The 25,288-nt window shown below is 57.1% G+C and overlaps 1 protein-coding gene across 2 annotated transcripts in view; it reads right to left on the bottom strand.

Annotated features, from left to right (window-relative positions):
- Nucleotides 1–7,712: 7,712 nt before the first annotated feature.
- The window catches only part of Rab31 (RAB31, member RAS oncogene family), a 104,710-nt gene continuing 87,134 nt past the window's right edge, over nt 7,713–25,288 (bottom strand). The window contains exons 6-7 of one of the 2 annotated variants that reach the window (XM_047526670.1): nt 19,862–19,971; nt 7,713–9,687 (exon numbers count right to left, since the gene is read on the bottom strand). In XM_047526670.1, the coding sequence (XP_047382626.1) occupies nt 9,590–9,687; nt 19,862–19,971 (208 nt within the window). In that variant the 3' untranslated portion in view covers nt 7,713–9,589. Of the gene's footprint in view, nt 9,688–18,144; nt 18,703–19,861; nt 19,972–25,288 lie in introns of those variants that run through there. The other variant, XM_047526669.1, reaches the window with a different exon arrangement.

The following is a 25,288-nucleotide window of genomic DNA, read 5'->3' as shown; positions in this document are numbered from 1 at the left end:
GGCTTGAGAGGCTGAGGCAGGAGGATCACGAGTTCAAAGCCAGCCTCAGCAACTTGGTGAGGCCAGCCTCAGCAACTCAGTGAGACTCTGTCCCTAAATAAAGAATAAAAAGGCTGGGGATGTGGCTCAGTGGTTAAGCACCCCTGGGTTCAATCCCTGGTACGAGAGAGAGAGAGAGAGAGGGAGAGAGAGAGAGGGAGAGAGAGATGGGGGCCCACCAGGAGGCCAGAGGAGTTGGAGATGAAGGCTCTGTCTGAGGCTTCTCGAGTGTGAAGGAGAGCTGGCTCCGTGCTGGTGGGACTTGCAGAGGACTTACCCATGTGTTGCTTGCAGCAGGGGACAGTGCAGGGGGTTGAGGACGGGAGCTTTGGCACTTGGGCACGTGCCTAGAAATGAGTCAGAATTCTTCCCCAAGGTGGGGGAAGGAGAGCGCAGGCACGCACTGGTCAGCTTCTGCCACTGTCAGTCTGCCCAAGCGGTCAGCTCACGAGGAGCGGGGCTTACTGTGGCTCGGCGCTGGAGGCTCTGGTCCCGAGTGGCCCACTGCTGCTGGGGAGCAGGGAGGAGCACCCAGTGGAGCAAAGCCTCACCTCAGGGCCAGGAAGTGGGAAAGCGGAGAGAGGCGGGGTCCCCTGCCCCCTCACGGACACACCCTCCAAACTCCCACCACCTCCCAGTGCCCGGCAGAGACCAAACTGCAGCACGTTCTAGGGACTTTCAGATCCAACTGAAGCAAGATGCGTGCAAGACCCGGGAGAGCCCAAGGCAGGGGGAGCAGAGAAGGTCCCACTGACAGGCCGCCCGGCCCACCCGGGGGCACCAGCCTGGGCACCGGGTTCTCAGAAGCACATGCAGGGCCTCAGGCCCTACAGGGTTGCCGCGTGAGCAACCAGGTCAGTTAAGAATCCAGGCAGGGCTGAGCCATGGGCCAGGGATACCAAGGAGGCCGTGGGCAGCCTGGCCATGCAGTCCAGCTGTCACGCAGGGGGCGGGGGTGGACGGTGGTGGGGTCACCACTCTCTGTGGGTGGGTGGCTCAGTGCTCCCCAGTGGGACCCTCCGCCCTCCTCCCAAGGGGTGAGAACGTCTGAAGGAGGGTGGCCCTCGGCCAGGACGCGGCTTGCCCTACTTTCTCGCTGCGAGAAATTGAGAACACCACGTGAGCTCCAGGATCCTTCCTGACGAACAGGAGCAACTGCGCTCCCTTCTCAGATTTGTCTCCTGAACAAAATGAGATCGTTCACGGGGACCTTTCAGTGAACCTGACTCTCCTCTGCAGCAGTCACAGTGAGAATAAAGGGGGTGCCGCAGAAGACGGCCTCTGTCGTTTGGCCTCTCGCACAAGGTGCTTGACCCCACGCCGCAGGGTCCTCATCTGTAAAGTGGAGATGGTAAGAGGATCGACCTCCCAGGAAGGGTGTGCGGTTGAGGCCCTGGGGCTGCCTGCCGCTACCCACCAGGTGGCCCTTCCTATGCACTCGCTCACTCCAGCACCAGGGCCCGGGGACACCGCGCACGGTACGCAATGTCTTGGGGGAAGGTGTTTTGACTTCAGAATTTTTGCTCAGATTTTACAAAAATAATATATCTATCCCAGAACGTTGCAGCCCAGCTGAGGGAGGACCCTCTAATCCAACAGAGTATTCTCAGCCAAATCGCCAACCTACCACCCCTGGTTGGAGAGACAGCAACGGCACATGGCGGCAACACACCCATCCAGGTTTGGTTCTGCTACCAAGGATCCCTGCTGAACGTGGAAAACACCCTTCTATTTGAAGAACCTTTTGATTCCAGAAATGTGGATACGTGCACATGAGGATGGTTATCCATAGCTCGCGTATAAGGAAACAGGCTCAGGGAGGTTACCTGCTAAAGTCCCCACAGCCAGCACACCGCGGTCGGGAGCCAGACTTAACTGGTCGGACTCCGGACTTCTTTCTTTTCTTTTTTTTTTTTTTTTTAATGTTTTTTAGTTGTTGAGGGACCTTTATTTTATTTATTTTTATGCTAAGGATGGAACCCAGGGCCTCACATACGCCAGGCAAGCGCTCTGCCACTGAGCCCCAGCCCCAGTCCTGACTCTGGATTTAACCTCTATCCTGCATTGTCTCCCTAAGAAAGAAAAAGAAAGAGAAGAAGAAGAAGAAAGCGGCAAGTGAGAACACAGGAGCAGAGACGCCTCCCAGCTCCAGGGCAAGGGCCGAGGTCTACGTCATCATCATGGCCACCAAGTTCTCTGTCATTCCACTTCATCTGTATGTCAACCCTGCAAGGTGGCACAGTGTCTATTTGCTGGAGGAAACAGACGGAGAGAGACCAAGTAACTTGCTCAGGATCACAGAGGAGTAAGGACAGGTGGGGGGATGGATGGGTGGGAAGATGGGTGAATGGATGGGTGGGTGGGAAGGTGGGTGAATGGATGGGTGGGTGGGAAGGTGGGTGGATGGATGGGTGGGTGGGTGGGAAGGTGGATGAATGGATAGGTGGGTGGGAAGGTAGATGGATGGATGGGTGGGTGGGTGGGAAGGTGAGTGGATGGATGGGTGGGTGGGTGGGAAGGTGGGTGGGTGGATGGATGGACGGGTGGAGGCTGGGTGGGTGGATGAATGGATGGATGGGTGGGTGGGAAGGCAGATGGATGGATGGGTGGGTGGGTGGGAAGATGGGTGGATGAATGGATGGATGGGTGGGTGGGAAGGTGGGAGGATGAATGGATGGACAGGTGGAGGCTGGGTGGGTGGATGAATGGATGGATGGGTGGGTGGGAAGGCGGATGGATGGATGGATGGGTGGGTGGGAAGGTGGATGGATGGATGAGTGGGTGGGAAGGTGGATGGATGGGTGGATGGGTGGGAAGGTGGATGGATGGATGAGTGGGTGGGAAGGTGGATGGATGGATGAGTGGGTGGGAAGGTGGATGGATGGATGGGTGGGTGGGTGGGAAGGGGGATAGATGGATGGGTGGGTGGGTGGGTGGGTGGGAAGGTGGATGGATGGATGGATGGGTGGGTGGGTGGGAAGGTGGGTGGATAGATGGGTGGATGGGTGGGAAGGTGGATGGATGGATGGATGGGTGGGTGGGTGGGAAGGGGGATAGATGGATGGGTGGGTGGGTGGGTGGGAAGTGGGAAGGTGGGTGGATAGATGGGTGGGTGGGTGGGAAGGTGGATGGATGGATGGGTGGGTGGGTGGGAAGGGGGATAGATGGGTGGGTGGGAAGTGGGAAGGTGGGTGGATAGATGGGTGGGTGGGTGGGAAGGTGGATGGATGGATGGGTGGGTGGGTGGGAAGGGGGATAGATGGATGGGTGGGTGGGAAGTGGGAAGGTGGGTGGATAGATGGGTGGGTGGGTGGGAAGGTGGATGGATGGATGGGTGGGTGGGTGGGAAGGGGGATAGATGGATGGGTGGGTGGGTGGGAAGGTGGGTGGATAGATGGGTGGGTGGGTGGGAAGGTGGATGGATGGATGGGTGGGTGGGTGGGAAGGGGGATAGATGGATGGGTGGGTGGGTGGGAAGTGGGAAGGTGGGTGGATAGATGGGTGGGTGGGTGGGAAGGTGGATGGATTGATGGGTGGTTGGGTGGGTGGGAAGGGGGATAGATGGATGGGTGGGTGGGTGGGAAGGTGGGTGGATAGATGGGTGGGTGGGTGGGTGGGAAGGTGGATGAATGGGTGGATGGGTGGGAAGGGGGATGGATGGATGGGTGGGTGGATGATGGGAAGGGGGTCAGATGGATGGGTGGGTGGGTGGGTGGGAAGGTGGATGGATGGATGGGTGGGTGGGTGGGTGGGAAGGGGGATAGATGGATGGGTGGGTGGGTGGGAAGGGGGACAGATGGATGGGTGGGTGGGTGGGTAGGTGGGAAGGTGGATGGATGGGTGGATGGGTGGGAAGGGGGATGGATGGATGGGTGGGTGGGTGGGTGGGAAGGTGGATGGATGGATGGGTGGGTGGGTAGGAAGGGGGATGGATGGATGGGTGGGTGGGAAGGTGGGTGGATGGATGGGTGGGTGGGTGCAGGCTGGGTGGGTAAATGGGTGAATGGGTGAATGGGTGTGTCGGTGAGTGAATGACTTTGCAAAGATAGCTGCCGCAGGTGCTTACCCCCAAGAACTCCTGAGTCTCTTGACCCTCTCCCTGACATATCCCCCACCTTGCCAGATAAGTTCTGCTTTGCTCCTAACAACACAATACGGCAGAGTGGGTAATTTATAAGGCAAAGAGGTTTATTTCAGCTCACGTTCTGGCCTGTGGTCCAGGACCCACGTCTGGTGATGAGCTTCTTGCTGGCTGAGGCCTGAGGTGGTGCAGGGCACCAGGTGGGGAGAACAGACTCTTGGCATCTGTGTGCTCTCGCTCTCTCATAGAAAGCCATCAGCTCAATCATGAGGGTCTTCCCTGGTGACCTTATCTAATCCTAGCCACTTCTCAAAGGCCCCACCTCCGAAACACCTCTACATACCATGATAGGTTGCAGTTTCGCCTTCTAACTACCTCCCAATGGGGATTAAATTCCAACAGGAGTCTTGGAGTGGACAAGTTGCATTTGAACTACAGCCCCGTATGTCCCGGTTTGCCGGGGACTGTGCCACTGACTCCAGCTTAGTGTAACCAGCACTCATACTCTGGAGTGCCCCAGCATGGAGGAAGAGGTGTGCGCGTGCGCAGAGAACTCCCGGCATGGAGGAAGAGGTGTGTGCGTGCGCAGAGAACTCCCGGCATGGAGGAAGAGGTGTGCGCGTGCGCAGAGAACTGCAGGACTCGAGGGACCCCAGGAGGCTGCCTGAGGTCACGCTGCCTCTCCCCAGCCAGACTCGGGAGGGGCCCTGGAGACAATGGAAGAGCTCGTAGCTGGTCAGGCTGCAGAAGGCAGGCCTGGGTCCAGCTCCACCGCCTCCCGAGGGGTCGTGCCCTGGAGTCCGCAGGGGAGCAGGGCTGCTGGCAGAGCGCACCTGGGACAGCCCCTCCCAAGTCATCTCCAAGGCCCCAGAGAGACCCTAACCTGCACCCCAGATCCCTCACCTGCTGAGTAGAGTGGGACAGAGACCATGGGGATCCAGTGCCCAAGGACCAACGTGGGCATGGGGGCCAGTAGCTACCACCGGAGAGGAGGAGTCAGCTCGGCAGAGCTGGGCACATCCATAGAACTTCTGGAAACTTCCGCACACCCTTCCCCCAACCCAGGGAGAAACGGTGCAGGTTAAATCCAAACGACTGCTAAAGCCTAAGTGCTTACGCCCCTGGAGGCCCCTGGAGGTCCCTGGAGGCCCCTGCAGGAAGCAGTGAGGAGGTTCATCTTTCTGCATCAGACAGGCCTGCCACACTGCGGGGCCACGCAAACGACCGAGGCTCCTGCCTGCCCCAGCGAGTGGGCACCTCAATCCCAGCCAGGCTAAGTCTCTGGACAGTGGGCTGCAGCCCCCAGGCCACTCAGCCAGGCCGGCCCATCCCAAACGCCTGCCCAGTTTTATGCCAACTTCAGTTTTGTGTCTCTGCTTTATGCCAACTTCAGTTTAGCATTCTGTAGCAACAGACGATATCCACCTCACACACACACATATTTGGAAGTAGCTCCTGGAAACAGCAGAGAATCTGGGTTGAAGGACGCGACCCTTTCAACTGTGTCAGGTCTGGAGTGACAAACCATTCCCGAGAGCGTGCCCACGTGGGAGGTGGCCCATTTTCAGTACCTGCCAACACAGGGGTCATCTTGTGTTTTTCACGGGAGTGAGGGGAGAAGGAGGATCCCAGGTACAGAAAGCCAGTCCAACAGCTGTCCTGCAGGAGTCCAGCAACCTGAGGGAAGCCAGCCCAGGAGGACACAAACGCTCACTGGAGGACCCGATGGAAACTCCCTCCTGGCCCTGCCGGCAGGGCCTGCTCTCTGGACAATACTTGGCTGCGCAGGAAACACTGCAGACTGTTCAGAGGCCCCAGGAGGCTGAAGGACTGCCGCCGAGCCAGCCCTGAGCGGGCCCTTCTCCTCCAGGCCCCGCTGCCCACTGTCCTGTGACCACATAGCTTCAGGGAGGTCCCCAGCCTCCCGGACACCAGGCCCTATTAAATGCCCCCAATGGGGTGGGGTAAAGCGCTTCTGAGGGAGGCAGGAGAGGCGAATCTGCAGGACGCCACTGACCAAGGAGGTGGCTGCCCGCTGGCTGGTGGAGCCTCATCCCACAGATGAAAAGCTGGCACAAATGGGACACCACTCAGCAAAGGCCAGGAGGGCAGCCTCCTCAGAGACCAGGGCCCCGGGTCTCTGCTGGACCTGGTGGTTTCTTTCTTTCTTTTTCTTTTCTTTTGGTACCAGGGATTAACTGAACCCACTGAGCCACGTCCCCAGCTCCTTTTTTGTATTTTATTAGCGACAGGGTCTTGCCGAGTTGCTTAGAGCCTCACTAAGTTGCTGAGGCTGGCTTTGAACTCGCGATCCTCCTGCCTCGGCCTCTGGAGCCGCTGGGATGACAGGTGTGCCCCACTGCGCCCAGCAGCATTTGTTTGGTGCCACGTTGGAAGTAGATTCCTAGCACGTGCCTGGCAGCGCGTGGAATGCGGGGAACAAGAGGCTGGAGCTCAGCCTGCTCCCGTCTAACCGTGCATGAAGCCATGCCTGGAGATCAGGAGGCCCCCGAGGGCAGCTGTGAGCTGGTGGATGGGCAGGGGGCGCCCGGGCAAGGGGACCTGCACCTCTGCAATCCACTGGGACAGCAAGTCAGTGACTATACGTACGGAATATTCCTAGCAGGTTAAAGTCGGCCCATCCTTCCTGGTTTCTATCTCCATACTCCTACCTCTTTGGGAAAAATCGTTACAGAAGAACCTAGATAAGGCACACAGCTCGACTCTGGGTGCTGTCAGCATGTCCTGCTGGCGTTCACATCATGAGACAGATAAAGATGGCCAACAGCTCAACGCCCTGGGTCCTCCCGATCCTGTTCACCTCCCTGTCTGTACTGTGAAGCTGGTGCTGTTCCTTCCCATTCTTCTTCTCTTTCACACACACACACACACCCCTTCATAAAAGGTATATACCTCACTATTTTGTGCAGGTCAAGAGGCATTTGCACCTTAACTTTCTTTACTCACTCAGCCAGGGCTTGCTGCCCAGGGTGTGCACTGCACAGCCCGAGGCCTGTTAGGCGGAACACACAGAAGCGGCTCCCTGGATGTGCAGGATGAAGCCTGTCCTCCAGGCCTGCTTCTGGGAGGCATTACAGACGCCGCGCTCGTTTTAGTTCTCCCCGAGCTGCCGCCTGGTGACTCGACCCTTCCCGCAGCTGAAGACTACATTTTGCTCTCGCGAACGTCATCGTCACTCGGACGGTACACCCGTCTCTCTGGGGAATCACCACTCTTTGTTCAGAGTTGACCCCGTTTTCAAAAACCCGTCCTACTGACCATTACAAGAAGAGAAGGACTCCTTGGTAAACTTAGAACATTTATTAGTACGAATCAGTGTGTTAGATCCAAAAGGAACAGCGCAGGTTGGGCCCTGCGGGAGACGCTCCACTGCGGGTGCGCAAGGCGCTCGGCCGCCGCAGACGCCGGAACTGGGTCCAGCCCAGACGAGGAAGCCCTTGAGGAAAGAGCAGGCGAGGCGCCTGCAGTCAGGGCGCTGCCCTGGAGCGCGGCCTCACGGTGAGGGCGGGCAGAGCGGCCCTGGTGCCTGTCAGGCCCGTGCAGTCAGGGCCTCTGTCACTGGCTGGCCCCAGCCCCGCCCCCAGTCCTGGACCTCATCCAAGCCCCCAGCACGTGGGCACTGCCCCTGCTGCCGGTGAAAACCGAGGTCCCAGGCTTTCAGTCCGCAAGGTCAGCACCCCAGTGGCCGTCTTTAACCATCTGTGGAAGTCCACTCTACCCACATAACTCTGTGGCCATCGACTGTCCCTGGGGACGATCCCTCTGAGAGTCAGTGCCAGCCTTACAGCACCCCAGCTGTGAGCCAAGCCCAGCAAGGGGACGTGAAGGTGCTGGCACAACCAGCACCTAGTGCTACTTGCACCCAGGCACACAGCCCCGCCTGCGGGAGAGAGCAGGAAGGAGCCAGGCCCAGAGCAGGGGCAGGGGACAGCGTCTCCCACGAGCCAGTCGCGGGACAGGGAGCGAAGGTGATCTCCAGCCTTTCCTCGTCCTGTGGTGAGGCTCACTGACGAGGGCAGCCCGGCAGTGGGAAGGGTGACCACGTCCAGCAGAGCGCTCCAAGGCCTCCGGGCCTGGTGGCACACTTTGGCGGTCCCACAGCACGGCTCGTGCCGAGTCACAGCTCCCAGGCGTCAGCCCAGACCTCCTTTCCGACCTTCCCAAGGTCGGGCACCACGGGAGGTCTGCTGGCCTTTGAATGTTCAGGGCACAGAAGACCTGCTGCCCGTGCCAGCTCCCAGCAGCATGGCCCCCGGGGCACGGCTGTCCTGGTCCTGCCTCCCGATACAAGCCTGCCAGGAAACCAGCTGCTTCCTGATTCCAAGGTTCTACAGAGATGGGGTGGTAACGGGATTTGAATGTTCAAGGAAAACAGCTCTAGATCCTTTCCACGCTTCCTCTCCCTTTGCTTCCTTTGGACCCAGATCTCTTTAACCTCCTGGAAAGGAGGCCTTCAGGGCCTGTCCCCAGCTCATGGGCACTCTGGCTGACTGGGTGGTCCCGCTACCTTCCTCCCCTCGCCTGCAGCATTTAAAATGCCTTCTCTGATCTTGGAGCTTTGGGGTCTAGGATTTAAAGGTGGCAATACTTCCTTTGGCTGGCTTGGCTGTAACTCATGATTAGTGGCTATTATTAGACGTTTGTCCTACAATTTGGATTCCAATGCCCTCCAGCTAGTGCCCCCTAGACATGATCCAGAACATATTCTCTTGAGGAAATATCTGGGCACTCAATGTCTGCAAGAGAGCAGGGACATAGGCCGGGTGGTCCCCAGGGTGACACCTACACCCTCCCTCTGTTCACGTGGTGAGGACTTCACTGACTTTCAAACGGGCCTTCCAAACCTAATTCACAATCTGGTCTGATTTTGTTTCCAAAACAGGAAAATGTTCATGCCTTAGATCAAGAGAGTCCATGACACTCGCTCACACCTCCTTCTCTACAGTAGCTCACTCCCAGCTTCAGTGGTGGTCCCCTTAACTCCTCTGGTTTCCTTCAGAAAACTCATAAATGAAGGCTCGCTTCTACAGCCAGCTGAAACCTACCTCCTACAGTGACTCTGCCCTTCGGAGGAGGCCAGGGCACTGCAGAGGTTCCCCGACTCTGGCTAGGTGACACAGGAAATCAGGTAACGGTACTTCCAGACTTGGGGACAAATCCAAGATCTTTCTCATGTCATTAACCAAAAGGCAACTGTACCTATCGCCTAATAAGTATGGTCCCTCCTGCGAGCGTTTCATGCTCCCCAGGCCGCGCCGTGGTGGGCGGTGGGTGTGCCGAGTTTCCCATTCCCCTTTCAGGGCCATCTCCCGCCCGCTCCTGCGGGTCTTCCAGGTGCGAGGCTGCGGGTGCAGTTCTCCGAGCGCGGTGCCGGCCCCGGAGAGTGGGGTCCCCGGCAGGCACCGCGCGTGCCCCCGCTTCCTCGGCACGGGGTGCAGGGGCCTCTGGTCAGCAGCACCGCCGGCCCCCTTGCGCAGATGGCTTGACCAGCTTGATGGCCCCGCTGTTCCCGTTCTCGTGCGGCTCCAAGGGTGGGATCTGGCGGCCTGGAAGAGAGGAGGCCGAGGTTGAGCTCGCCCTCCCAGCCGCCCTGCACCCCGCAGCCTGCCCGCCCCGGCTCTGCACGTGAGGCGAGTCCACGGTCAGGGAGTCTGGGACAGCTGCCGGCAGCTCCCGACCTGCGGCCGTCCTGGGAGTGGGAGGACCTGCCCTGGGGAGGCGCTCCCGGCACCCGGGCCCCCGCGCCCCACTCCAGCTTCTAGGACCCACTTCCACAGTGACAGGGAGCGCCGCCTCCTCCGTCCTTCCTGCTTCTCAAAACAGAAATGGCCAGGAGCTGCCATCCCCGGGAGCCCTGCACTAAGACCTGGCCTGTCCCCTCCGCCCCCCACCCAGCTGCCCAGGCGCTCCTCATGGGAAGCCTCACATCTGCTTGATTCAGCCCAGAAATTAACCAGAATAAAGAGGGGGCGGGGGAGGGGGAGGGGGAGGGAGAGGGGGAGGGGGAAGGGAGGGGGAGGGGGAGGGTGGGGAGGGGGGAAGGGAGGGGCAGGGGAGGGGGAGTGGGAGGGGGAGGGGAGGGCGGGTCCTCTGGGGCCGCCATGCCACGGGAGCGAGCTGACGCCTCCCGGACCTGGGCTCCTGGTTCTGCCCTGGGCCGGGTGATGTGTGTGGATCCATCTCTAAACACCCGCGTTTGGTTTGTTTTTTTTAAGGCCTGAAACCTGGAAATCGACACCTTGGGACACCACAGAGCTGCCACCGGCTTTCACAGGTGCCGCTCGCGCCTGGCCCTGGGAGGCTGGTGCCACGGCCATTGTCACCACCACTTTGCTGGGCCCAGGGAGCCCGGTGACCCGCGAGGATCGCCAGGGAGAAGTGGCGCAGGTGGACTCTGACCAGCCTCCCCTCGACTTCCCCAAGGAGGCCAGGCCCTGAGCTCCCCGGGGAGCCTCCTTTACTCTCCTTTTCTGTCACCAGACACAGGCATGGATCACTGGCCTGAGAGGAGGATCCTGGAAAGGCAGCCTGTGGTATATTCCCGACTCAGTCGCCAGGACCTGAGGAGGGAGGAAATGGCTCCAGCAGGCCTAGACACAAGCAGATGCTCCCTGCGGACCCTGGAGAGGGCAGGCCGGGCAGGGACGCCCCGCAGCACGGGGACTGGGGCGCCCACCCTTCCAGGCTGCTGCTGTCCAGGCGTTGGCCTCTCCGGTTAGGTGGAGGTCTTCGTCTGACTGATGGGTGTCAGGAGTTGAAAACTGAGTGTCCATGACATTAAAATCAACACCCGCGATGACAGCGAGTTCACGTGCCGGCTGTCACCCTCTCCTTCCCACCTCTGGTGTCCTTCCCAAGGGGACAGAGAGCAGCCACACGTGGGGTGCAGGGTCCCACAGGCCCCTTTCTCCAGATGGGCTGAGCTGGCTTGGGGGACGCGATCCAAGCAGCCACCAAGCCTGGTTTCTAGAGGCGCCAGGGCCTTGCACCTTTGGATGAGCCAAGGTCTCACTCCTGAAGGTAAAGTCCAGGTGTCCCCGGCTCCCAGGGGAGGAGTCCAAGACCCCCAGTGGATGCCCGGGGCGGCAGACAGCACAGCACGCGCCTTACACCAGGCTTCGGGCTGCGGTGGCTCTGTGGTAGAGTGCCCGCCGGCACGCAGGGGACCGGGCTCCAAGCCCAGCACCACAGGAAAAGAAAAAGATACATACTATTTTTTCATAGCAATACATACATCCCAACGATGAGGTCTGACTGTAACTCAGACCCAGTAAGACACTAATTATAATAATGAATGATAATTAGACCAATTCCAACCACATACTGCGTTAAAGGGTATTAAAACTTGTGAGTTGCTTTAGAATGTTCCACTTCATATCTTCTGATGGCAGTTGACACGGGCGCCTAAGACCGGGCGCCTGAGGCGGGTCTGCTGTGGGTCTCCAGAGCACAAGCGTGGCTTTCTTCCTGGGACTTGGTTTTCCTCCTTGGGTAGAAGTTCTGAGATTAAGCAGCCAGTGTTCCCGTGGGTGAACCTGGGCCAGTTACTTAGTCTCTGAGCCAGAACAAGAGCCAGTGCCGGCCCTGCGGGCTGCATGCTCCCTGGGGACGGGAGGAGCCCAGGCTCCTGGTCTCTGCCTGGGGGAAACGCCTAGTGCCCGGCCCAGAGCCGTCCTCAGGGATCAGCGCATAGGATGGGACCACCTGTTCTCCTGCAGAACATGCAGCCTGTGATGAGCAGACACTTCAGAGTGAACGAGTGGAAAGGAAGCGTTTCCCCTTTCAGGCAGGACAGAGGAGAACCAGCAGCAGCCAAGAGGCCAGTCTCTCCAGAAGAGGAGGATGCAAACGATGCTGTGGCACACTGTGGCTCCACCACGGGTCCCAGGGACCAACAGAAGACAGCTCTGGAGAGTGGCATGGCCTTCCACCATGGCAAGCCCAAGGAATGCTGATCATGCAGGCACGCGGCAAGCGCCAAGATGCACAAACAGCTGGAAGGCTCCATTTGGACGTTTCCTGCCTTGGACAATGTCCTCCAGCAGGCAACCTCCAAAACAAGTTGTTCTTGGACATAAATCCAGGTCAGAGTGTTTAACACGGTTTGTGATGGGTGAGAGTCTGCTGGGAGAGGTCCAAGACTTCTTTGAAGTCCAGCTGCCCTGACAGTTAACAGTCTAGAGAAAAAGCAGGTTTCATAACAGCATGCTCAGGAATACAAGATGTGAAACAAACCCATGCCTATCAATTTCCTCGTGGCTCTCACCTGAGGGGAAAACAAAGTCTGTGCCCAGCAGCAGTGGACCCTGCCCTAGGGGTGGCCCAGCATTCTGGGTCAGAGCCCAAGTCCTCCCCGTGGCTTGCTGCTCCAGTCCTCTCCTTCCTTCCTGCCCGGCATCGGCTGGCTGGGCCTGCTTGTTTGGTTAGCTGTGCTGCCATTTGTGTATCGCTTCCATTCTTTTTTTTTTTTTTGCGGTGCGGGGGATTGAAATCGCTTCCATTCTTGATCCTGATTTTCCGAGTCACCCAGATCAGTAAACTGGTCTGGTTTTCCAGGACTTGGCGTACTTACTCTTGACAATGACCTGCACGTCTCTCCAGTTAGAGGGGGGCCTCTGGATGCTGCAGGGGCTCATGGTCATAGGTCACCAGGGGCCACACAGGACATGCGGTTACTCCCTGCATCCCCGGTGGCCACGGGGAAGACCTGCACATCAGGGTGAAGAGCCTGGATGTTCCACAAGGGACCAGAACGGGTGGGGAGGCAGGAGGTGTATTTGGAACAGAGCCCTGGAGAGAGTCCAGGCCTGGACGGCGAGCGCTGTGGGAAGAGTGTGGCGTGGAAGGAGGAAGAAGGCAGAGAAACCTCAGGGAGACGCTTAGAAGCGTCCCCAGCACTGAAGTCAAAGCCCTGGGCGGCTGCAGGAACGGCCACGCCTCGGGAGGAGCAAGGGGCGCCGTCTGGGCTCTGCCCCAGGTGCCTGCTGGAGGGTCTCCGGCTACCTTAAGATCCCCAGGTCCCCGCGGCTCCACTGCACCTTCCCTCTCCTTTCCTTCCTTCCTTCTTAACTGATAAGACTTTTTTTCCTAAAGCAATTTTAAAAAACTTGCAGGAAACAAAATTGAAAAATAGGTTCCCATATACCTCCTCCCCTCCTCACGCCCTGTTCTCCAGGGTGTGCCGTCTTGCACGGGTGTGGCACGGGTGTGGCACGGGCGTGGGACGTTGGTCAGTGCAGCCACAATGAACACGGTGCTGCCTGACTAATGCCCGGCCTGCACAGGGGTCTTCCGGTTGGATACGCCAGGGGCTCTGACGGACACTTGGCGATGCGGGTCCACCGTTACGATGTCGCACAGGACAGGTCATGGCCCTGACATCCCCTCCGCCCCACACAGAGCGAGGCAGCCACTGACCTTCCCACTGTCCCCAGTTCTGCCTTTTCCAGAACGTCACACACTTGGAATTGTCTACATGTAGCCTCTTCAGATCCACTTCTTTCCCTGAGTAAAACGCATTTACGATTTTTCTGCATCACGTGATCGCTCACTTCTTTTTATCCATGAATAATATTCCACTGTCTGGATGTATCCTTTCCATTTTCTAACAATTAAAAGTCAAAAGAAAAAAATACCCAACTGAAAAAGGAAAAAATTGAGAAAAATTAGAAGCTGTGTGTGTGGGGGTGGTGGCACACGTTCCAGAACTGGGAATGCTGAGGTGGGAGGATGTCTTGGGCCCAGGAGTTTGAGACAAGCCCGTACAGCACAGCAAGACCCATCTCAGAAAAAAGGAATTAAAAACCGCTGCTCTTCCAAAGACTGCTGGGGAGAAAATGTTTGAAAAACAGGTATCTGACAAATAGCATACACCCAAAATACATGAATAATCTTCAGAACTCAACAATAAGACAACCCATGAGTCAGCAGTTTCCTGTTCTTGAGATGTGGTCTCACCATGCTGCCCAGGCTGGTCTTGAACCACCAGCTCAAGTGGCCCTTGTGCCTGGGCGTCCGAGTGGCTGGGATGGCAGGTGTGTGGCACCATTACTGGCTCCCAATGGCAAGATTTGAAGGGCACTTCAAAATCATCCAGATCACAAACAGGCCCATGAGAAGACACTCAACGTTGCTGGTCTTCAGGAAAACGCCAACTGAAGTCACGTTGAGGTACCACCCTGCCGCCCACCCCTGGTTTCTCTCTCTCTCTCTCTCTCTCTTTTGGCTCTGAGGACTGAACCCAGGGGCACTTAACCACTGAGCCACATCCCCAGCCCTTTTTCTTCTTTATTTTGAGACAGGGTCTCGCTGAGTTGCTGAGGTCAGCCTTGGATCCTCCTGCCTCGGCCTCCTAAGCCGCTGGGAACAAGCCTGCACCACCCTGCCTGGTACTACCGCCGGCATCTTAAGGCGCGACCTTCCCAGAGGGCGGGAGTCCTGGGGGACCTACTAGACGTTCTCACCCGGAGCAGATGGCAGGCCACCAGGGCAACACACAAGCTGCTTCGTGCCTCTCCTCTTCCACACGGCGATGCACCTTTTTAGGTCAGTAAGCAGAGATTCCCATCATCGCTGCTAATCGCTCGATTACGCTGGCGGACGATGCGGTGGACGAGGATTTTTAAAATACGATTTCCCAGCCTGGGGACCTTCAGCCACGCCCCGTCCTCCCGTCGTGGGTGTGGCCATGACCGTGGTGTGTGTGAGACGTGACCCAGCTGAGAGCGCGTGACAGCCCTCTGCAGCCTCCCTCGGGCAGGACAGGGACGGCAGCAGTGCCCATGCACAGGGCCAGGTGCACAGCAGCAGCCGTCACAGCCGCCAGTGCCCCTCGGGCCCACCACTCCCGGGCCTCCGCGCACGGCGCTGGACTCTGCCGGCCGACAGTCAGGCCGGGCCGGCTGCCCCTGCTCTGCTCGTCAGCAGTCCCTAGCAGCCGCGTGATGACCACGGGCAACGCCTTCCCGCTGGGCTGTGTGTGCTGGTCACCCAGAGGTGACGGAAGGACACGGAGGGCACTTTCACCTCTGCACGAGCTGCATCTGGACAAGATGCCCTCTGGACAGGGGCCATGAGAACCTGCGGATGCCGGTGTCCCTGAGGTCACCCTGACGAGAAGGGACAGTGACCGCAGCACGGTTCCCAGGCCTGAACAAGATCTTCTTTCGAGCTGCTGCTAAGACAGGCCCGTCCAGAGTCTTCGCATCCCATCTGTGCAGAGCCTAAATGGCCTCGTTTGAGGACATTCCCGTGACGGCAGGGACTGCACTGGTATTTCTGGCAGCAAAGCTGGATGGTCCTTGTCCTTTCCTTGCCCCTTGCCTGCTGAGCATGCCTTCGCCAGCAGCTTGCTGCTCTTATAAAATGTGCAGACGATTTTTTGTTTTGGTTTGGTTTTTGTATGGGATGGAACCCAGGGGTGCTTAACCGCTGAGCCACATCCCCAGCCCTTTTTAAAATTTTATTTAGAGACGGGGTTCTGCTAAGTTGCTTAGGCCCTTGATAAGTTGCTGAGGCTGGCTTTGAACTCATGATCCTCCTGCCTCAGCCTCCAGAGCAGCTGGGATTGTGGGCGTGCACCATCGTACTGGCTTGTTTTGCTTTTAATTTTCTTTAATGTGCTGGGTAAGGTGGTGCCTGTGACCCCAGCGCTCGGGAGGCTGAGGCAGGAAGATTGCAAGTTCCAGGTCAGCTTTCCTTGATTTATCAAGGCCCTGTCCCAAAATTCAAAGAAAGAGGGGGAAGCTGGGGTGTGGCTCAGTGGCCAAGTGTCCCTGGGTTCAATCCCCATACTGCAAAAATTCTCCTGCTCTAAACCACAGGTGACCCCCTGGGGGGTTTAAACCTCCAGCACTCCCTGCAACACCAAGGCCCATGACGGCTGCCCTGTGAGCCTCTGCTTCTGGTCTTGCATATTAACCCCTATTCTAACTTTCCTAAACCAATACAATGTTTCTAACTGTGTTGATCACAGAACACAAACAGGCACTTCTTAACTGTTCTCAACCTCGTCAGTCGCAGTCCCGTCTCCAGGGCAAGCTGCAGGAGGCTGTGCTGTCCTCTCCTCCACCGTCCTCTCCTCCACCGCCACGAGGGTATCAACCAGAGCAAAGGCCCCCCCACCCGACGTCCTTCTGCAGGCCTGGGCTCCAGCTTGCTCCGCCCTCAGGGAGAGTTCAAACACATGTATTCAGGGTGAATGAATTACTGAGCTGCCCAGAATCCAGAACCGTGTCTACCAGGCTCACAACAATCTGGTCCCCAAGATTGTGTCCCTGTGCCAACCTTCCTCATGCCAGGAGACAGAACCCCGGGTGAGTCTCGGCCTTCCCTGTCCCAGGACCCACCTCCAACCTGCTCCCCAGGGTTCCTGGTTCTTCCAGAAGATTCCTGAATTCTGCCTCTCCCCTCCATCCCTCCAGACGCATCCCAATGGGCTGAGCCTCCTCCACTCTCCTCTGGCTGAAGTGTCATCTTTTTTTTGTACCCATTATTTTTTTGGAGGGGGGGATTGAACCCAGGGGTGCTTAGCAACTGAGTCACAACCCCGGCCCTTTTTATTTTTTATTTTGGGACAGGGTCTTGCTAAGTCGCTTAAGACCTTGCTAAGTTGAGGCTGGTTTTGAACTCTCGATCCTCTTGCCTTGAGTTTAAAAACTCAAGTGTACATTGTTTTCTTGGTAAAGAATTTTTCTTTTTACATTTTAACTCACAGAAGAACCTTCGGTAGTCCAATTCAAGGTGCAGGAACCTAAGAAAGGAGACTGGACAAGGCCTGGGAAGAAATGGTGGGAGAGAACCAGCTGCACAGAGGTGGAGCAGGTCTGAACCCGGACCTGGAAAGCGCGAGGAAGAGCGCTGGCCAGAGCGGCGAGACAGGACGAGGGAACGGGACAGCTCCCAGGGGCAGCTGGGGTCTCCAGGAAGCCACGCGCCTGTCAAACCAGGTCCAGGTAGAAAACGCCCTAGCTGGTGTGCGTGGACGCCCCGGGAACAGGAAGGAGAGGCGCTTGCCTCTTCGTCTGCGCCAGCGTGAGTTGATTTCGCATAGGCTGGCCATCTTCCAGAGCTCTCACGGTTACGACCAGCTCTCAATTTCTACCCCGTCTCTCCTCCCAGGCACCACTGTCTCTGGAATGTTGCTTTGGGAGCACAGGCATCAGCACCATTAATCCTGTCTTAAGTCCAGGGAGGAGCACAAGCCACACGAGCAGGACCAGGAAGAGGGAAGTAAATAGAAAGCCCGCTGCAGTGTTTCAGGTGCGCTTGCAATTAGACTATAAAACCCACCATGAAGAAATTCACCTGACGGAGTAAAAGGTACACGGAAGACTCCAGAGCTTACAAGAATAGGGAGGCAGGTGGGGAGACAAGAAGAACGGACAGGGACAGACAGACGGATGGGCAGACAGGCAGGTGAACAGAGGTGGATGGGTAAGTAGGGATGGATGGATAGAGACGGAAGGAGGTGACAGAGATGAAGAGGTAGAAATGGATAGATGGATAGAGATAGGTACAGAAAAATGGATGGGGAGACATAGAAATGGACGGAGATGGGAGGATAGACAGAAGGATGGAGAGAGATGGATGAGATGGATGAATATATGGATAAAGAGAAGTAGAGATAGATGGATAGGAAGGGTGGTAGAGAAACCCGGATGGACAGGATGTGTCGTGGACTGTGTACCTGCCAGCTGTTAAGGCTGTTAAAGTCTAATGACATAGAAACAAGTAATTGTCTGTTTGGCAAGGAAGATGATGAGACACAGGTATTCAATGGCTTACACAGGACTCAATTACTTTGAAGCCATAATTACCCAGTGCCTCAAGCAAAGCTTTTCTATTCCTAGATGAAGCAGACCACCAGGATCCGAGGGGTTAGTACTCAAAGTCTCACCACCATGAGCCCCCGGCTTCACACACGGGAACGGATGTGTACCGCCCGAACCACACCAAAGAACCTTGCAAGTCAGGAGAGTAACGCTTGCTGCTCAGGTTCGATGACTTTAGCGATGACTTTCACGAATCTCAGAAAGTCACCAAGCTCCTGCAGAAATCTCAAGGTGAATTCAAGGTGCACAAAGCCCGGTGCTTCCGCGGCTGGGCAGTGCTGTCTGCCCTCTGAGCCGCAGAGCTCCCGCTGGGGAGAAGATAAGAGCTGTGCAAATGGCAGGTGCTAACGTCCCAGCTGTGGTCATGGAGTAGCACCACCCAGAAAGCAAAACGCTGAACAGCTGAATACCCCAGAAGAGCCCAAGGTCACCAGGGAGGGAGCAGGTGGCTCTTGGGGAAACTCCGGGATGTCGCCTGGAGGGACACGCGCGCAGAGCACCGTCCCACTGCCCATCAGGAGACAGAGCGTGAGCCTGGGGCTTCCAGCACTCCATGCAGCCTCTGCACACGGCTCAACCGTGCGGGTCAATGAGCCGGAAAGTCGTTTCTCGGCTGAGTGTGGAGGGCACCTTCTGAGGTCAGGCGGGGAGGCAGCGGCTGCAGCCGTGGCTCAGGGGCACTCTTCCGCAAGTGGCAGGAACGTGGGTCAACCATCTCCAGTGACTTCTCTGTGAAGCCAAGGCAAGCAAACAGAAGCTCCCTTGCTGTGTGTCCTCAGTGGCTAAAGTCCTGCGTCCAAATCAGTAAAACAGAAATCTCACTGGTTCAGGGGGCCTGGGCCCCTCTCTGCCTTAGAGAGCCGGCCTCAGAGGAGAGGGCTGGTGCGGGGCTTCCCTCTGAGACTCCTGGCACCGAGATGCCTGAGGCCGGCTGCCAACCGTTCAGGGACGGCTTTCCCTAGCGAGGGCCTGCACGCTGCATTCCCATAAGCAGGCCTGCCCAGCCTCCCTGCTCACACCGCTGACCTCCCCAGGCCGGTGCCCAGCCCACTGTGGGCAGAACGGAGGGTTTCTGAGGCAAACCTGCCACTGTGGACCTGCGGGTGAGAACGTCAGTGGGGAGCTGCTCTTGGAGAAGTCATCCCTGGGAAACTGTCACAAAGACAGGGAAGCATGATGTGACCCACCCTGGGCACCCAGCCTGGACCGTCACCTCCTGGGAATCGGCGAATCAGAAGCGGAGAACATCTTTACAAAGTGACCCTCTGCTCCTTCCCAGTTTCTGGTCACATGGGATGGAGATGCTATTTTTTGTGGGCAATCAATAGGCAAAAGAAGGTCCCCTTAGTTTGTCTGCCTGGCATCGGTGGGTTTAGCCGGGAACTGGAGCTCTATGATCTCACAGTTCTCTATCTCATCGTTCCTTCCTTAAAGGTGCCAACATAAAATGCCATCCAATGCACAACTTTATGGTTATTATTTCTTTAAATATTTTTAGCTGTCGATAGACCTTTATTTTTATTTATTTTTATATGCAGTGCTGAGACTTGAACCCAGTGACTCACACATGCTAGGTGAGTGCTCTACCACTGAGCCACAGCCCCAGCCCGAATGCATGATTTTAAGTTAATTTGCATTTGACTTTGGAAACAGGACTACTTCCTTTGAATTCACAAAACGCAGATGAACAGGTGAAGATGGAAACAGAACCGAGAAGCCCAGCAGAGGCGGCTGCTAACAGGTGGCCAGCAGTGGGCCATGCGCACAGCATCAGATCCGCTCATGCAGGGCAGAGGTGCTGCCTCGGAGCTCTAGAGCCGCACCCTCTGGTTCCTCCAGCATGGGCGCATGCGCAGCACAAACCCCAAACCCGGTTCCAGGTACTTACTGATTCCTTGAAAGAGCTCCTCGATGTTAATGGCGTTCTTCGCGCTCGTCTCCACCACGATAGCACCTATGGATTCAGCATATTCCTTAGCATCCTTCAGGGGAACCTCCCTGGAAGAGGGCAAACCCAGAGAAAATGAATGCTCATTTGTAAAACACAGGTAACCCTAAGAGGCCAAAGGAACAGCTCAAGCGGAAACAGCTCCTTGATTTTCCTACAGAGTAACAATCGCTGAACAAGTGTTGCAAGCCTGACGCAGGAAGTCAAAGCCAGGTTCCTGGGATGGTGGAGGCAGAGAGGCACGTTTGAACCAGGGCTCCTTGTCCCCAGCCGATCAAGCTCCGGGCAGGCAAAAGGGTTGAGAGTGTGGCAGTGTACGTGCCAGCCTTCAGAGCCAGGGCTGCGCTGTGGTTTGAATGTCGGTCCCCTGAAAAACTCATGCTGAAATTCAGGTGCCATTGTAACAGTATTAAGAGGCAAGAACTTCATGACGAGATTAGGCCATGGGGCTCCACCCTGACGGGCGGGATTAATGCCTTTGTAAGAGGGTGAGTTTGGGCCCCTTTGCCTCTTGGACCTTCCACCTGTGAAAAGGAAGTATCTCACTAAGGGGACGAAGCATTCAGGGCACCATCTGAAACCAGACCTGCTGGTTCCTGATGGGGAACTTCCTGGGCTCCAGACCTGTGAACCACTGGGTTGTCCCATGCCCAGGCCTGCGGCATGCTGTTACAGCAGCATGACACTGCCCAGCGCAGGCTGGCCTCGGAGTCTGTGCATGCATGTGGCTTGCGGCTCATCTCACACAGTCGTCCCTCCCTGTCCACAAGTTCTGAGTCCACGAATTCCACCAGCTGCTGCGGATCCTGGACATCTGAACACACAAGAGATTCCCCTCGACGAGGCCGCGGCCTAGAGATGCCTCAGAGCGTGCGGGGGAACGTGTGCAGGTTCTTTGCAAATGTAGGAATGTGAGCACCCGCAGATTCTGGTAACCTTGGGGAGTCCTAGAGCCCAGGGGATCGCAAGGGACAACTGTATCATCTTGCACAAGCCAGAGAAACTATGTTGCACGAACTGAGAATGCGCAAGTGAAAACGGTTGTAGCCACCATGTGTAGGGCACCTCTGGACCTTTGCCTTTCAAAGGCAGTTCCTGTAAAGGTTTTAGGACATGAACTCCATCTACTTGAACAACCTAAAAAAAACATCAGATGCTTTCAATGTGAAGATACTGCTGTGGACCCCAAAATAAAAGGACAGAATTTTGTTCGCTTATTGGCTTGGTGATTTATTGAGCAGCTGTTGTGCCAGGCCCTCTTCCAGGGGCCGGGGACAACACTGGACCCTGCCTTCTGCAGCCCGCCTCTTAGAGCAAAGACAGACCAAACACCTCCCTAGGCTGGGGTTGTGGCTCAGTGGCAGTGCTTACTCAGCACGGGTGGGGCACTGGGCTGGATCCTCAGCACCTAGGGAATTAACGAATGAATTAACTAAAGGTTCATCAACAACTAAAAAAAATATTTTAAGAAGAGCAGAGGCACAGAAAGTGGGGTCTTTTGATCAGGGGAACTTGGGGAGAAGCCCTAAAGGTCACATTACGTGTGACCAAGACAGCTGAGCAGGAGGCAGGTGGGAGTCTGCCGGGGGGCAGAGCCACCTCCCAGCCACCGTCAAAGGGCCCTGCACCTGACTCTGCTGTGCCACGGTGGCTTCGTGGGTGAACTCTCTGGTGTCCGAATGGACAAAGTTCTGGGTGGCTGGTGCTGTGGAGAGGGAGGTTCCGGGGTCGTGGATGATGGCCATCCCGGCTCGTCTCAGACCCCGTGACCTCTGAAGAACAGGAGGTGACCGGGCAGCTCCAGAAAAGCAGGGGCACGAAATGGACCAGGGGGAGGCGAGACGCATCTGGAAGCTCTCCTGAGGCTGGAGGTGAGAGGTGGTACAGCTGACCAGAAGGACAGCTCTGGGAAAGGGAGACGGGCAGTCGCCAAGCCGGAAGTGGGCGGGGGCCAGGAGCCCTGCCCCTCTCTCCCCAGCACCTCAAAGATGGTTTCTGCTGGTTTACCAAGTTCCCCAGAGGCGTCCACGCAGACACTCAAATTCCTACGAACCCAAAGCATACGAGACGAGAACTTTCCAGAGAAGGGCCGCAGAGTCCGCCATGTTACCAGCAGCTGTCCTGAGACTGCAGACCAAGGAAGACGGGCCTTCCGAGTGGGTCTGTGGGATCCGTACCTCCCCACCTTGCTCTCTGAAGACACTGTGGAAAAGTCCTCCTGCACCCCGCCTCTTCATCATGTCCCTCCGCCAGTCCCAGGCCCATCTCCTGGGCTATTCCTGAGTTTTGTGGTGGCCTGACTTTCACAGCTTGGCATCTTACCTTGTTTTTAAAATGTCTTGTGGAAGTCTTATCAAACCAGAGACAGGTGGGGCTCCCTCTGCCCAAGTGCCCGGTGGATGGCCCCAGATGTCCCCACAGCTGTCCCTGGGCGGGGAGCCCTGGTGAAGGAGAAAGCCCCAGAGGACACGGGGAGGAACGACTCCCACCAGCCTCCCTCCGCTCCCCTGCCAGGGCCCAGGGTGAACACTGAGACCCCACGCGATGCCCCTCCTGAGGTCGCTAGCCAGGCCAGGGCGGATTCTTTCATGGTCCCCAACGCCAGATGCTGGAATGGAGAGGTGGGAGAAGGGCAGGCGTCTTCCATGTCTACATTGGCTCTCCAGAGATGCACGACTTTCCCCAAAGACAGGCTGCAGAGAGGGAGAGGCGGCCTCACCTAGGTCCCTCGGATCTGCCTGGGGCCGGCCAGCCCTGTAACACAGCCACACTGCCGACGCTGTTCTTTCCGTCAGCACCGACCCAGAATACGGGGCTCAACAGACTCGCAAACCGCCAGTACCCCAGGCTCAGGGAGGAGTGGGCAAGAGGGAGCTCACCCAGTGTCCACTGGGTCCAGTGCGGGCTGAGCGGAGCTCAGCGGCAGAGGGCTTGCACGGCACGTGCCAGACCCTGCTTCCAGGCCCGGTACTTAAACAACAAAACCGAATTCAGTCTGGCCTCAGGATCCCTCCCAAAGCATTTGACGCTGGGGCTCCAGCCTCTCCACGGTGTGAATGCCGCCTGCCTTGAGGAGGGAGGACAGTGGCTGGGTCTCCATCACACAGTGCTCCTGCAAGGCAGACGGGAGCTGTGGCCGAGGAGCAGACCCGCCTCACTTCCTGGTCCCTGGGGAGCACGAGGGGCCTTGCTGTGGGCCCAGCATCGGGAGCCACCTCAGTCCAACCTGCCATGTGTCTTGGGCATTGCAAACCAAGCCCAAGAAGATCTGCGAAACCCGAGTCCTTGGTATTGTCTGTGGCTTCGTTTTTGTTGGTGGCTTCCTGCGGTGTGGGGTTCAACACCTGGGCTCACAGATGCTGGCCGTACCACTGCACGTCGCCAGGCCATAATTCTGGCTTTTAAAGAACAGGCGGCTACTCAAAGAGTCGGGGGGGTCAGTGAGAGTCCCTCCTTTACAACCGAGTGGAGTCTGTCCGGATGCGTCCACTCCTACGGAACAGCACAAGCGCGGGCTATCTTTGGCCTGGTTTCCTGGTACAGAAAACTCACCTATAACTGGTGAGTTTCCCGAGTGACAGGACTGTCTTGTCATTTCCAGAGAGCCCCAATCGGCCAGACCAAAATTTCTGATAACAAGGGGACCCCCTAACAGCTGTAGAATGGGTTGGTGGCCAGAGAAACCAGCCGCAGTTAGAGGGTCCCGGCCCCAACCTGCGGGGCTGTAGATTTAATCACTCACGGCCAAGTAAAGAAGACTCAGCAAAGACCAAGTCGGAGGAGGTCACAGGAGCCCTCAGTTTGAAGCCTGCTGGGCAGTGTGTGTGCCTGGGTAATTCCCAGGGCTTGCAGTTCCAGTCTGAAACGGGCCATCGTGGGACTGAGCCCTCAGTCTGAAAGGTCTGCCTGGCCCTGGGCCCTCGTGCTGGGATGAAGTCAGAGGGCGAGCGAGGTGTTGGAGAGGAACGTGCGGCCAAGGTCTAGAGGGAGGGCCCTGGAAGGTGAGGCGTCCTCAGGAAGGATCAGCCACAGGCAGGGGCTCCTTCCCCCGCATCCAGGAGGAGCCACCCACGGACCCCAGGGTGCAAGTCACACGACTGCCTTTCTGAAGTTGGTACTTCAGGGGGCTGTGGTATCCAGTGGACTCTTGGTCACTTTTTTCAACAAACACTGAGTATCTGCTTTATGTTGGGCATTGCGCTAGACACCAAAGTAGGTAAACTGACACCAGGCAAGCCAGCGTGTGACCACAGCTAGTCGAATTTGACGTTAAAGGTTGATTTCACACTTTCTAGACCACATCACAGACAGAAATCACCAAGGAGCGTTACCACGACTAGCTGGGAAAAACGGACTCTCCAGATCCAACCCTCTTTCCAGAGTTAATCACGTTCTGCAGGACCCTTGTCTGTCTGCACTGCCTGGGGATTCTGTTCTGACGATCTGACGTCACGTTCTCCCTCTCAAAGCAGATGAGGTCTGCAGGCCAGGCAGGAGGAGGGTTCAGGATGGAGGCCGGGTTTGGCACCAGGGCCCGTGGGGGCCAGGCAGGGCTGGAGAGGTGGAGACCCAGGCGAAGCTCTAGTCCCATCAGCAGGGAAGGCTCAATGCAAGGTCCACCACAGAAACTAGTCTGGGATGGAGCCGAGAGCAGGCGGTAGCCAGTGAAAGCAACGTGGGCCATGGCCGAGGACAAGGACAGCCTCCACAATGGACGCTGCCCAGTGGAACATCCTATGGCCACAGGTCGGATCACTTCTTTTCTATGTCTGGACACACCTCCCTCTTGAACTGGCCGATCTATTCATCTGGACCTGAGGGGCAGATGGACGGCACAGATGGAACCTGTCAAAGCCGAGGACCGCCTTTCGCCTGCTGTGGACACAGACTGGTTGAGAAGCAGCAGGCAGCCCTGGGAGAGGTGGGGACCTCCAGCCTCTCTCTCCCAGAAGAACACAACTCCAAATCCTGACCCACAATATTTAGGCTGTCTGTGTCACAAATGTTCTGGTCTACCCGATATATGGTGGTACACAGGGCTCCTGGTCAGAAGCTTGTTTACAGAAGCAGAGTGTGATAAGGGGAAGAACCGGCTCTGCTTACAAGGCCTTTGATCAAACTCCAGCCTTGGGCTGGAGCCTCCACAGGGCCATTTACACTTCAAAGGGGAGTTGCCAGACTCCCGGGGGAAATTATCTACAATCCAAAAGGCGAGAGCCTGGTGAGCCAGGCTTCCTGGGGCAAGGCTGAGAGAGCGGAGGGAACTTACCCAAGTGCACAGCACCAAATCACTGGGCACTTCTGAAAATCATGATTAAACATTTAAGACAATGTGTCTTCTGCAGCCGTGCGACTACGCACAATCCT

This window comes from Sciurus carolinensis, chromosome 15 (genome assembly GCF_902686445.1).
Source record: "Sciurus carolinensis chromosome 15, mSciCar1.2, whole genome shotgun sequence".
NCBI classification, from domain to species: Eukaryota; Metazoa; Chordata; class Mammalia; order Rodentia; family Sciuridae; genus Sciurus; species Sciurus carolinensis.
This window is presented reverse-complemented; position numbering and strand designations above follow the sequence as displayed.